This window comes from Vulpes vulpes, chromosome 9 (assembly GCF_048418805.1).
Source record: "Vulpes vulpes isolate BD-2025 chromosome 9, VulVul3, whole genome shotgun sequence".
NCBI classification, from domain to species: Eukaryota; Metazoa; Chordata; class Mammalia; order Carnivora; family Canidae; genus Vulpes; species Vulpes vulpes.
In genome coordinates, this window is record NC_132788.1 from 85,131,250 (window position 1) to 85,144,247 (window position 12,998).

The 12,998-nt window shown below is 52.3% G+C and overlaps 1 protein-coding gene across 4 annotated transcripts in view; it reads left to right on the forward strand.

Annotated features, from left to right (window-relative positions):
- FAM3D (FAM3 metabolism regulating signaling molecule D) overlaps positions 1-12,333 on the forward strand; it is a 37,013-nt gene extending 24,680 nt beyond the window's left edge. For 3 of the 4 annotated variants that reach the window (XM_072720618.1, XM_072720617.1, XM_072720619.1), the window contains exons 6-10: positions 988-1,046; positions 4,160-4,210; positions 8,741-8,825; positions 9,513-9,639; positions 11,947-12,333. In XM_072720618.1, coding sequence (XP_072576719.1) covers positions 988-1,046; positions 4,160-4,210; positions 8,741-8,825; positions 9,513-9,639; positions 11,947-12,036 — 412 coding nt within the window. In that variant the 3' untranslated portion in view covers positions 12,037-12,333. The remainder of the gene's footprint in view (positions 1-987; positions 1,047-4,159; positions 4,211-8,740; positions 8,826-9,512; positions 9,640-11,946) is intronic. The other variant, XM_072720620.1, reaches the window with a different exon arrangement.
- The last annotated feature ends 665 nt before the right edge of the window (positions 12,334-12,998 follow it).

Sequence of the window (12,998 nt, forward strand, 5' to 3'; positions counted from 1 at the left end):
TTTATTTTTTATTTTATTTTTTATTTTATGTTTTATGTTATATTTTATGTTATATTTTATGTTATATTTTATGTTATATTTTATGTTATATTTTATTTTATTTTATTTTTGAGACAGGTGTTTAGTAGGGATTCTGAACCTAACTCCAACTCACTTAAGCAAAAGAAGAAACTTAGTGATTTACATATAAAAAAATCCAGAGATATCAGGCTTTAGGACCAACTGGATCCAGGGGTTTAAACCATATCATCAGGGATCCCTCTCACACCATCTCTAGCCTTGTTCTCCTGTTAGATTCAGTTTTCTCAACAGTGAAGGAGGGAAGCCACTAGCTGGTTGATATATTAGCCCAGGGTGGCACCCCACTGGGAAGAAAACTTTCCCATCCAAATCATCCCTGTAGAAGTCCCAAGACTGAGTTTAATTGGCTGGCCTGGGTTACATGACCATACATACCTGACTCAGTCATGGTGGTCAGGGACACAGGATGCTCTACTACTTTTCCAGGCCTGGGAGACGGAGATCAATACCAAGAACTACCTGGTCTGAAAGTAGAGAAGGACAGTTTTCCCAAGAAACACTGGAAGACCGGCGTGTGGATGCTGCACAGGCAGCTGGACTCCACACAGCAATCCCAGACTCTGCAGGGTGGCAGCAACGCTCTGGGTTCAGCCTTCTTCCTGGCAGCCAGACCTCACTGCTTGAGGGAGGTGGGCCGGTCCCACCTCTAACACCTCAGATCCCCAGGCAGGGACCTTCCCTCTTTTCTGAGCAGATTGTTCCCATCCAAACACGCCAGGAGTATTCTTCAGAGAATCCAGCCCACCGCTCGTTTCCAGGAGAAAACAGATGGCCCAAATTATTCCGTGTGCTTCCTAATGCTTCTGCATAGCACCATGTGGGCCCTCTCAGAGCCACAGAGTCACAAAAGCAGAGTGTTCGTTCCACACTTGGGACCAACTGTTGTATTTTGTTTTTCTTCTTTAGGATCATGAGTCCCGTGAAAAACAACGTGGGCAGAGGCCTGAACATTGCCCTGGTGAATGGTGAGCTGCTGATCCACATACCGCCACCCCCCACCCCAGAAAGCCCCTACATACTCTTCATACTGGGAGGGGCAGTGGCACGGGGAGGTAGTAACACATTTATTCAACCAACACTGGCTCAGCCCCCATCAAGTGCCCAGGGACGTCCTGTAGTGTGCAGGAGGAAAAGCCTGTGGAGACAGAAGGTCTAAGAGACCTGGTCCTACCCATCAGAGTCCTGATCAGGCCTCTGCCATGTGCAACTATCCCAAGAGGGTACGCTCCTCCTGTGAACCATGACCCCGTCTTCAAGGTCACACAGCCTAAACCAACACACATGAAACCATGGGGGACAACTACCAACAACGTAAGATCCTGAGCTGATCACACACCTTCATTCATTCACTCAACAAAGATTAACAGCAGCTACTGTGGGCCAGGCCCTGTACAGAGCACTGGGGGGTCAGCCATGAACTAGAAGGACAGGCCCCGGTCTCATACTCCCTAGGGTGTCCAGGAAGTTGACAACCAATCCAACGTGGTTAGCATCTATGAAGGAGAAGGAAGCACAGCCCTGAGACCTGGGACACAGAGCTGGGAGCGTCAGTAGTCAGGGGAGGCTTCCAGAGAGAGGTGCTGGTCAGCCGAGGCCTGAAAGATAGGAGGGGTTGGCCAGGAAGAAAGTAGGAGAGGCTCCTTCGAGGCAGGGACAACAGTGTGGAGGGAGCGGAGAAGGGAGTGGGAAGAGGCATTGGGGGCCACAGAGGGTCTTTCTGGCTGCCCTAGAGAAGCAGGGGTGACCAGTACAGCTGGGGAAGCAGGCAGGGGTGACAGGGTGAGGGGTACCATCCTGCTATGAAATACGGGCTTGAAGCTAAGGACAATAGGGAGCCTGAGAAAGGCTTTATCAGGGCATGAGGGCCCAGCCCTGCACTCCAGAAACTTCCTTCCAGCTTGGAGTAGGGAGGCTGGAGGCAGGGAGATGTCGGGGGAGGCCCTCAGCCTCACTACCTTGCATCTCTAGCAGGGAACAGCTGCAGGCCAAGCCTGAAACAGGGACACATTTCAGGAGGGGATGGGTTTATAGGGACGGAGTAGGGAGCAGGTGCTCTGCCCTAGCCAAGACCCTCCCCTCTGCTGTCAGCTCTTAGATGGAGAACAAAGGCCATTTCCCTGAATTTAAGAGCCACTTCCCGGGACAAAGACTAGGGCAAGTAGAGAAAGGGCACAGCAGTCACTCCAGGAGGAAAAGGTGAAGCTTGTGTATGGCATGGCTGCGTGAACACACCTAGGGAGGGCCAGGGTAGGACTGGAAGCCTGGCCTGTTGTTCCAGGGGAGCCCTCTCCCTTCTGTCAAGAACCGCTGAGTCAGGGGAAAGGTCAAAGCCTGAAACAAAAATGGAGCCTCACCCAGAGCAGGAGGTCAGAAGGTAGCCCTGGCCAACTTCCTGGGAGCCTGGGAAAGTGGGGCCTGGGAGGGGCAGGAGGCCGAGCAGGGCATGGCACCTCCCAAGTTTTGAGAAGGAGAGCAAGGCCTGGTTCACTCCATTGGTGGCCCCAACCTACAGGGAGGCCAGGCCAGCAGAAGACGGTGGGAGTCTCAGTCTACAGTGACTCTTCTACCCAATCTCCACTCCCCCCCACACCCTCCCCAGTGAGGAGGGCAGATACTGGCCGTGACTGCAGCCCATCTGGTGGAAACCTGCTGGCTCTCTCTTCCCTGAAACGGGCCACTGCAGAAGAAGACCCCCCCCCCCCCTTTGAACAGTCTCCCAGGAGACTGGCTCAGACTGGGGTGGCCTTCCCCGCTGCCTCACAACGCACAAAGACAAAAACAAGCACGAAGAGCTAAGGTTTACTGAGCACTCACTGTGTGCTCGCTATTTCCTTCAACCTCATCCCGAAGCTACGGTGGCGGTGGCGTGTGCACAGTATCCCCATGTTCCCGGTAAGAAAATGGAGGCTCAGAGAGGTTAGGCAACTTGCCCAAGGTCACACAGCCAACAGAATCAGCTAGATTTGAACCTGGATCTGACTGACTCCAGGTCTCAATCCCTCAGCTGAACTGAACCTCCCTAAATTAAAAACCCCTGGAAGCATCTACTGCATGCCGGCTGTGGGGAAGTCCAACCAATCACTCCCAGGGCTTTATCTGTATAATGAGCCAGCAAGAATTGCTAAAGATTAGTGGTTCTCAATCTTTTAGGGGCAGAGATTCCTTTAAGAAACTGTTCGAACTGCACATTCTCCCTCTAATTCCAGAAAAATCTGCAAATGAACATGATCATGGTTTCGTGTGCATACAGACACACACCCCGGACCCCTGCTTCCAAGGCCCCTGCACTGGTGGCTCCGAGAATCCAGGAAGGGCTGCAGTGTAAACCCCCCACTCTTCCACCCAGCAGGGGAGCCTCCACTACCCAGGCACCTGTCCCCACTCTTCAGGGATCCACCAACTGGTGGGAGGGGGATGGGACCAGTGGTGAAAACGTAGAGCTGCCATCCCCTCTGCAACACCCCCATCTAGTGGCAGAGACGGGGAACTGCGACTCCCCCCCCCCCAAACACCTGGTTCCCTGTAGGACTTAGAAACCTTTGCAAAAACCTACAAATGCAATTCAGATCACCGAACTCAGAGCTTTCCATACATTTAGCCCACTGCAAACCCCTTTGCCTCCAAGAGTCGGAGGACTCAAATTATAGATTTCCTTTTCAGGAAGGAACGATGATAATAATTGCAGTTATTTTTACCACTCTCCTCCAGCTAAAATTTATCTTGTATGTTGCCTACCTATTTTAAAACCCATCTCCCTTAGTTTCCATAGCCCATTGTTCGGATGCCAAAAATTGAGGTCAAAATGCCAAGTGGTGCGTTAGGAAGTGGCAAGGCGGAAGACAGACCCAGACTGGTTGGATACCATTCGATTCCAGAGATCCTCCACTATTATGTTCTCATGCCTCTCAGATCAGCCCAAAACTTATTGGGCCCCAACTTAGTCCTGCATGCTTTCTATAGGACCTGACTTTACTCCCATTATTATTCTATTTTTAAGTCTTAGACTAAAGACTAGCTATTTTCTGTAAGATAGGATGACCTGTTTCAGGAAATCATGGCTTTGCTCTCTTATCTCCAGGAACCACAGGAATGGTGCTGACACAGAAGTATTTTGACATGTACTCTGGAGGTAAGCACTTCTGTTGGCACTAAGGTCACAGGGTGGCTGAGCTCCTTCCTGTGGCAAAGAGAGCCAGTGGGGTGCTGGGGATGCTCAGCTCCAGTCTCCACAGGAGACAACCAGAAAGAAGCATGGTGGGGGTGAAAGACCATCCTGCTGTTTCTGAAACTCCTCCCTGTTATTGTAGCTGGGCTCTCCTGGGCGCAGATCCTGAGACAAGGAGTCAAGTGCAACGGTTTACTTGGATAAGGTGATCTCAGGGAATGCCAGCGGGAAGTAAGACAGGGAGAGAAAGACAACCAGAGCAGTGTGTTATCAGGCTGAACACTGCGGGCAACTGGAACTCAGAAGCCAGTGTCAAATATGTGCCCCAGGGAGACCTCAGTGGGGCAAGGGGGCTGGGGCACTTCCCACACTTCTGGCCCGCCCCAGGGCACACAGGAGGATCTGGAGGTCAGAGAAGATCTCCAGGCAAAGAAATAGCAGTGCTGGCAGTTGGCGGCCAAGCAGCAGGTGTGCACTCAAGTGCCAAAGACAAGGACACACGGCCCAGTTTGCTTTGCTAGGTAAAGGGTATTTTTATTTTTAAAGATATTATTTACTTATTCAGGAGAAACACAGAGAGGCAGAAACATAGACAGAGGGAGAAGCAGGCTGCCTACGGGGAGCCTGATGCAGGACTTGGTCCCAGGACCCCAGGATCACACCCTGAGCCGAAGGCAGACGCTCAACCCCTGAGCCACCCAGGCGTCCCAAAAGTATTTTATTTTAAGGCCACAGAGGTCTCTATCGGGCCCAAGGACAAGGCCTCCCAAGGCCCAGGAAGGATAGCTCTGAGGCTCCCAGCTCTCTGTGTCTTTCTGCAGACTTCTTTTCTTCTCTCGCAGCATAGACACACTTTCTGAGCTCCTCTGTGCAGGTAGCCACCCCACTGTCCTCCCTGCCCTTAGCCTGGGGACAGGACGCTGTCCTGCCGGGGCTGGAAGCTCCTGCCAGCAACTTCCTCACCCACAGGCTGCCTGGCAAAGCCATGATGGGGATGGGACTCTCACCCTGACATCTTCCAAAACGTGCTAGAATCAGTCCCAAGCCCAGCTGGCAACCCTCCTCCTTCCCACTGACCCAGGAACCTCATCAAGGAGTGAAAAAGCATCTGGGCAGCCCCTCACAGACCTACAGAAGTCGTGGTCCTGCAAGGACTGGTTTCCATCAGGACAGATGAACTGAGCCCACTTTCCAGATCCCAGCTCAGCTCACTTTGCCTCCCGTGCCCAGCAGCCACAGCTGGGGACGTGCCGAAGGTGATCTGCAGCAGCACCCTTAGAGACAGGTGCCCGGGCCCGGGCCCAGGGCTTCAGATGGTCTCGTGGGTCCCCTGGTGGCCATCTTCCAGCTGAGTCCCACCTCCCAGGGAGGGTCTGAGGGTCTGCAGGGCTAGAGAATGTGCCCACCAGAAGCCTGCATCATGCAGACTTCATGCAGGTGTGCCCTGCTAGGACAGAAGCTGCAGACACATACCCCTAGGACTGAGGGGTGGCCAGGGCAGGGCAGTGGCTGGAGGGGAGGGAGGGGAGGACAGAGCTTGGACGGACAGACTGGGGGTGTCTACATGCAGGCATGCGAGGCCCCTCCTGGTGAGGAGAAGGTGGGGCAGGCTAGGGGCCGAGGGCTCTGTCCAGGACCTTGAATGGGTTTGGGGTGGCCCAGGGCCAGGTTTATGGACAAAGGAACTTCAGGCTGAAGCAGGTGACCCCTTTTGAGTTTCAGTTTTGCCGTCTGTAAAATAGAGGTAAACTACAGTGTCTACTTCATGAGACTGATGTAGGGGATTGAGTGGGAACTGGCAGCCAGTGGGAGGGGCCCCGCTGGCCTGGGGAGGGACCCAGGGGTCCATTCAGTGCTCATTACATACAGTGTTCTCCTTAATGCCCATCTCCCAGTTATGCCATCCACCCTCCCTTCCAGCAACCCTGTTTGTTTCCTAGGATTAAGAGTCTCTATGGTTTGTCTCCCTTTCTGATTTCATCTTGTTTCATTTTTCCCCTCCCCCTGTGATCCTCTGTTTTCTTTCTAAAATTCCACATACGACTGAAATCATATAATTGTCTTTCTCACATTGACTTATTTTGCTTAGCCTGATATCCTCTAGTTCCATCCACATCGTTGCAAATGGCAGGACTTCATTCTCTTTGATGGCTGAGTAATATCCGATTGTGTGTATATACACCACATCTTTATCTGTCAGTGGACATCTGGGCTCTTTCCATAGTTTGGCTGTTATGGACATTGCTGCCATAAACATTGGGGGGGGGTTCCCCTTCGGATCACTATGTTTGTATCCTTTTGGTAAACACCTAGAAGTGCAACTGCTGGGTCATAGAGTAGCTAGCTCTATTTTCAACTTTTTGAGGAACCACCCTGTTTTCCAGCATGGCTGCACCAGCTTCCATTCCCACCAACCATGTAAGAGGGTTCTTCTTTCTGAGCATCCTCACTAAACTTTGCCCTTTCCTGACTTGTTCATTTTAGCCATTCTGACTGGTGTGAGGTGGTACCTCACTGCGGTTTTGATTTGTGCTTCCCTGATGCTGAGTGATGTTGCGCACTTTTTCATGTGTCTGTTGGCCATTTGTATGTCTTCTTTGGGAAAATGCCTATTTATGTCTCCTGTCCATTTCTTGACTGTATCATTTATTCTTTGAGTGTTGAGTTTGATGAGTTCTTTATAGACGTTGGCTACTAGCCTTTTATCTGATAAGATACTTGCAAATACCTTCTCCCATTCTATAGGTTGTCAAAAAGGGTAAAAAAATAATTTAAAGGAAACTAAATTTTATATTACTCTATTATGAACATGGATGTAACCGTGGCTGATGGGGACCCAGAAACAGAAGCAGTTGAGGACAAGTAGCTCCTTCCCACAAGAGACAAAGGAAGACTATGACTTCTTAAAGTGGGATGATAACTAACAGAAGGCACACTTCATTTTTTTCTAAACATTACTGTCCATCCCAGACAAGAACAGATCTTGGTTTCTAGAGCTAATGGCTCCAACCAATTTTCAGAGTTCCCTATTTGCCTCAAGAGTTCAAAGGCTAGGGCACTTGGGTGGCTCAGCAGGTTAAGCATCTGCCTTTGGCTCAGGTCATGATGCCAGGGTCCTGGGATTGAGCCCCACATGGGCTCCCTGAGCAGCAGGGAGTCTGCTTCTCCCTCTGCCCCTCCCCTCCCAACTTGTGCTTACTCTCCTCTCTCACACTCTCTTTCTCAAATAAATAAAATCTTTTTAAAAAGGAGATCAAGGGCCATTGCACTAACAGAGCCACTGTGGTCATTGACTGCAGGCCTCTGTGTTACTGAGCTGGTTGGCAGCTGGCCCTTGCTGTCAGGATTTGATTCTTCCCCTAGGTCCCAGGGATCCCTGGGGATTACTACTTCAAGGGTGTGGGCCATACAGGACCCTGCGCTTAGAGTAAACTCAGGTTTGGTCCGATGCTCTGCCTTCTCAGTCTTGAAATGCTTAATAATTTTTTAACAAAAGGCTCCACATTTTTATTTTGCAATGGATCCAAAAATTTATGTCACCAATCCTGCTAATAATTGCAATTCCATTATAGTGTACTTTCCGTATGCCCAGAGTCATTGTCCTAATTTGCACTTTACAAAAATGCTGTGGGCAGGGCTACAAATCATCCTCATTTGACAGATGTCACCCCTACTTTTCCCACTAGGCCAGTCTTGCCCATACTTCCTCAACTATTCAAGAGCCTCCTGTACCAGCTACACCACATCCAGAGTATCATCTGAATTATTAGTATTTTCCTTTGAATTGGCTCCTTTTTTTAATCTAAATATATGTTAAAAGGAAATTATATCACTGCCCTAAGTTACGAGTTTTTTTGCAAGAAAGGTGACCATAAAAATAAGCACAATGGAAACAAATCCATATCCTTGAAGTGAGCTGGGTGCCGATGCCCCCCGCCCCAGGTGCTGCACCTAGGCCTGCTCTCTGTTAAATGCGGAGATTTCACAAGTGCAGGGAGATATTAAAGATGCAAAGGGAGGCTAGTTCCTTGGCATAAACTGGAGAATTGTAGGACACTGATGTTCTCTCTCAGTGACCTGAGTTGCTTGTGGTCCAGTGAGCATATCCTATAAAGACAGCATAGACAAGTTAGGTTCTTAACTAGTGTAGCGGGGGGTCAGAAGGGATGTGCAAAGAGCCCAGAGTCCCTGAGAGATGCCTGTGCTCCATACCTTGGGTCCCCAAGGGCCCTCAGAACAATGTCTCTCACTCCTGGCTGCACATCAGAACTGCCTGTGGAACTTTTGAATTCCAGTGTCCACCCTTGACCATCCGAATGAGGGTCCACTTGCTCTGTGCACTTTGCTCTCCCCTGGACAAAGGCTGCAGGGAGCTCCACCCAGGATGTCCCCTCCTGCTGACCCCAGCCACTCCTGGATCATCAGGGCAGTAGCAGAAAATGAGAATGACCAGCTGTCATTTCCCTTAAATGACAACTTTCCTTTCTCCCTCAGATATTAAGCTCCTGGTGAAATTCCTTAAAGAAATTCCAGAGGGTGCACTGGTGCTTGTGGCCTCCTATGATGACCCAGGAACCAAGTAAGTGGGAACCTCCACGTGCCAGGCCATGGGTTGAAGGGAACCAAATGCTTCCAAGCCCTATCAGTGCCTTTCCCCGCTCTCCTGCTGGCTTGATCTTCCAGCAGCTTCTCCTAGGGAAACAACCAGACAAGTAAACAAAGACAGGGGTTCTAGAGCCTCAACACAGCCTCGGTTACAACATTGGAAAACTGGACACTCTGTCCCTGTCCAATAAAGGCCAACTAGTTTCAGAAATTGACACATGTTGATAGGACATATATGTACATAAAAGAGGATATACTGCATCAAAAATGATGATTCAGAAAATGGTTTAAGGAATGAGAGAATGCCCACCCTTTAGTATTAAGTGAAAAATGACACAGATTATCAAAGCATTGGGAGGATCCCCCAGTGCGTGGGGGGAAAAGACCCTAAGGAAACACAGTAAAATCTTACAATGATTATGTCAAGTGAGTGAGACTGTAATTTTCAGTTTCTCTGTGATGTTCCATATTTTCCAAAGAAATGTGCATTTGTAAACAGAAGCAAAACCACTCGGCCCTTTCCTCCTGGACACAATTATGCACAGCACAGCTGCTGCACCCAGCAGATCGTAGGGCAGAGGGGAGGCCAGGTACTTGAGAACCTCACCTTCCTCCCCCCCCCCCCACCCCCCACCTCATGGTCCTCTCTGGTCCTCTGCAGAATGAATGATGAGACCAGGAAGCTCCTCTCCAGCTTGGGCAGTTCCTATGCAAAGCAGCTGGGCTTCAGAGATAGCTGGGTCTTCTTAGGAGCCAAAAACCTCAAGGATAAAAGCCCGTTTGAGCAGGTAGGTCCCTGGCGGCCTCCCCATCCCAGGGAAGCAGGTGGAGGTAAGGTGCCAGGGATGGTGACTTGGGAGGGACAGTGTGGGGACCCCAGAGGTCATGGTGGCCTGATTGGCTAATCCCCTAGCAGGAAGTAGCCTTCACCATTTTGCAAGGAGCTGGGTCATATATAAATGGTTGAGTAACAGAAAGGAGAAGGAAAAGGAGAAAAGAAGGATGAGGGAAGTGAGGAATGGGGGAAATGAGAGAGGAATGTAGAGATGAAGCCTGCATGAGGGGCAGAGAGGGGCGCCCAGAGCAGGGGTTGGGGGAGGGGGTTGTCTGGCTTGTAGTCCCAGTGGAAACCTAAGCCAAGCCCCTTCTCCCCACCCCCTTCCCTGGCCTCAAGCTCCCCACCAGGGGGGAGAGGTTTGGACCAAGGGTGCTGTCCCCTTCTAAGCTCCCAGTGGAGAGGATAAATTTGCATCAAGAGGAAGACAGGAGAGTGCACCTGAGTATGTGGAAGGAGTCAGGAGTGGCCCATGACATGCAGCTCCACACTCACAACCCAGGGGTGGCCCCAAGCAGAGTCTCAGAGGAGGAAAGGGGAATCCGTGAAGGGTTGGGAGCCTCCGAGGAAGTTCTGCACTTTTTTTCCTGTCCCTCATCTGTTGATCCACAGCTGGAGCAATTCCCAAATGTGGGAGAACTAGCCAGGTCCTGCAGGGCATGAGCTAGTCCGTTGTCTGGTGGTGAGACTATTCAGCGCTGCCCAGATCCCAAGGCAGGCAGCTAAGAGTCGACTCAAACGTAAAGGACTACGAGGAGAGTCCGCTCCATCCTGAAGGCATTGGGGAGCCGTGGAGGGCTTAGGCGGGAAAGCCACGAGGGCGCATTGATTATGTAGGAAACACAAGCGTTCAGCAAGCACTTGGTCTGCGCAGGCTCGGCTGCGGCTAATTCCCGCAGTGAAGTGGGTAGGGTCATCCTCCACCTCCCAGTCCAGGACGCAGAGCTCCAGAGAGGTGTTGGCCAGCGGCTTGGGTCTGATGCGCAGGTGGCTCTGGGCCATGAGCCTGCCTCCAGAGATGCCCGTCCTGACGCTCGCAGCACAGCCTCCCCGGCTAAGCAGGGAGGGGCCCAGGCATAGGCACAGTGGCCTGCGGGGGGCCGGGGGACAGCGTCAGACACTGGACTCCAGGTGAGGGGACCGCAGCGGGCTGCAAGGGCGGCCTCGTCTGGAAAATGCTGGTCTGGTTTGCACGTGTGCGTTTCTGAGAGAATGAATTCAGGGCGTTAGAAATCAGTGTTTATAGCCCCTGGGGAATGAACACGGGCGGCGGGGCGCAGACCCATCATCCAGAATGAACTGGAGACCGTGATGTGACGGAAACCATTGGGTCCTTTGTTTCCCACACATGGGGCTCGAGGATTTGGAGAAGGTGCATCAAGAATTCCTTTTTTTTTTCCTGAGGGTTAGCCACAATTATTCCCCTGGTAGATTTTGCTGTTTATACTTTTTTTTCCTCCATAAATGAAACCTAGGCATTGGAAACACAATCTTAACTGATTTTATTCTCTGTATTATTAACCTTACACAGTGGTTCTGCCACTAGGGTTACTTTGGCCCTCTAGGCCTCAGGTTTCCCATCTGTAGAATGGGGTGACAATGGTATGCCCTTCCTCGGGCTGCTCTAAGGGGAAAATGCCCAAGGCACTTTGCACCTGGCATAGAGCGAGTGTTCATGAATTGCTAGCATGCTCCTCTTCATTGTTGTGGGTGGTGTTTGGGGGTGTCCTAAAGAGGCTGGTGCAGAATTTGACAGAGGAGCTAACACTCTGCAAGCCTGCCCCCCCCACACACACTTGATACCCCACCCCCCAGGGCATGACAGGCAAGGACTGAGCCCTGATCTCCTCTGTAAAACCCTGGGCAGTTGCTATTCCTCTGTGCCTCGTTCCCCCACCCGTGAAACGGGCTGGTCCTGTCCAACACCACCGCCTCCCCATGGGGCCAAAACCAGGGTGATATGAGTAAAGGCGTGAGGGTTTTTTTTTTTTTTTTTTAAGATTTTATTTATTTATTCATGAAAGACAGAGAGAGAGAGGCAGAGACACAGGCAGAGAGAGAGAAGCAGGCCCCATGCCCGACGTGGGACTCGATCTTGGGACTCCAGGACCGCACCCTGGGCCAAAGGCAGGCGCTAAACCGCTGAGCCACCCGGGGATCCCCAAGGCATGAGGTTTTAAAAGCACAGTGAAAACTCAGGTGTGAGTCCTGAACAGCCTGCCCCATGGTCCGCGTCATCCCCTGTCTCCTCTCTCTCTAGTTCTTAAAGAACAACCCAGGCACCAACAAATACGACGGCTGGCCGGAGCTGCTGGAGCTGGAGGGCTGTGTTCCCCGGAAGGTATTTTAGGGCGCCGGCGCTCTTCTGGGCCGGGACCCAAGAAGCTCCTGGCTGGCCTCGGGTGGGAGCCAAGGGCCTACGAAAGTGCCGGGGGCACTTCGCCACTGAGCACCTCGCCTCTTCGGATCCAACCCCCTCCCGCGGGCTGAGGTGGCCCACCCCAGGGCCAGCCCTCGGGGTCCTGGAGGCGCCCCCGCAGGAAGAACGGGGTGCTTTCCCTCAAGACGGCTGGCGGGCCTTCCCAAGGAAGGACGGACTGCCCTCGCCTGCGGCGCACAATTAAATTTTATTTTTGCTGATTTTGAATGAACTTTCTGACCTGCAGCGTTTCTCCCTGGGATCGAACTGGCCCGGGCCGGGTTTGCCTCCAGCCTGCAAGCTGGGGACCGGTCGGTGACAGCTTCGGGCACCAGGTCAGAGGCTGGGGGAGAGGCAATCCACAGGGATTGTGCTGAAGGGCGAGGGAATCCTTTGCAGAGACCCCGGGGAGCAGAGAAAGCCAGGGGCCGGGGCAGGCGGGGAGCGCGGCCTTCCCTGAGCGCTGGAGGACTCCAGAGTGGGGGCCCTCCGAGGAAGGCTGGGAGGAATAGGCCGGCTTCAGGGAGCACCCCAGGAGCGGCCCTGAGGTTTCTTCAGGAAGCGATGCTGGAAAACGCCAATGGGAGTGGGGAAGGCAGGCAGTAGGGGCTGTGTTGTCGGCTCGCCTGGGGCCCTGGGGAGGGGAGCTTCGATCCACGGGGAGCCCTGGGACCCAGAGCAGAAGGGCTCTCAGCCAGGGCCATTGCTGGGGGGCTGGGGGCTGCTAGCGGGGGCCTGACGTGAACTGAGCGCTTCTGGTCTGCCCCACAGAGGAAAGGGTGCCCCCCCCCCCCATGGCTTCACGGTGAGTCCTTGGCCAAGCGATGTTGACACCGCCACTGGGGCCCACGGAGATGGTAAGGCCCGAGGGATACGGTACAAACACCTGCCTG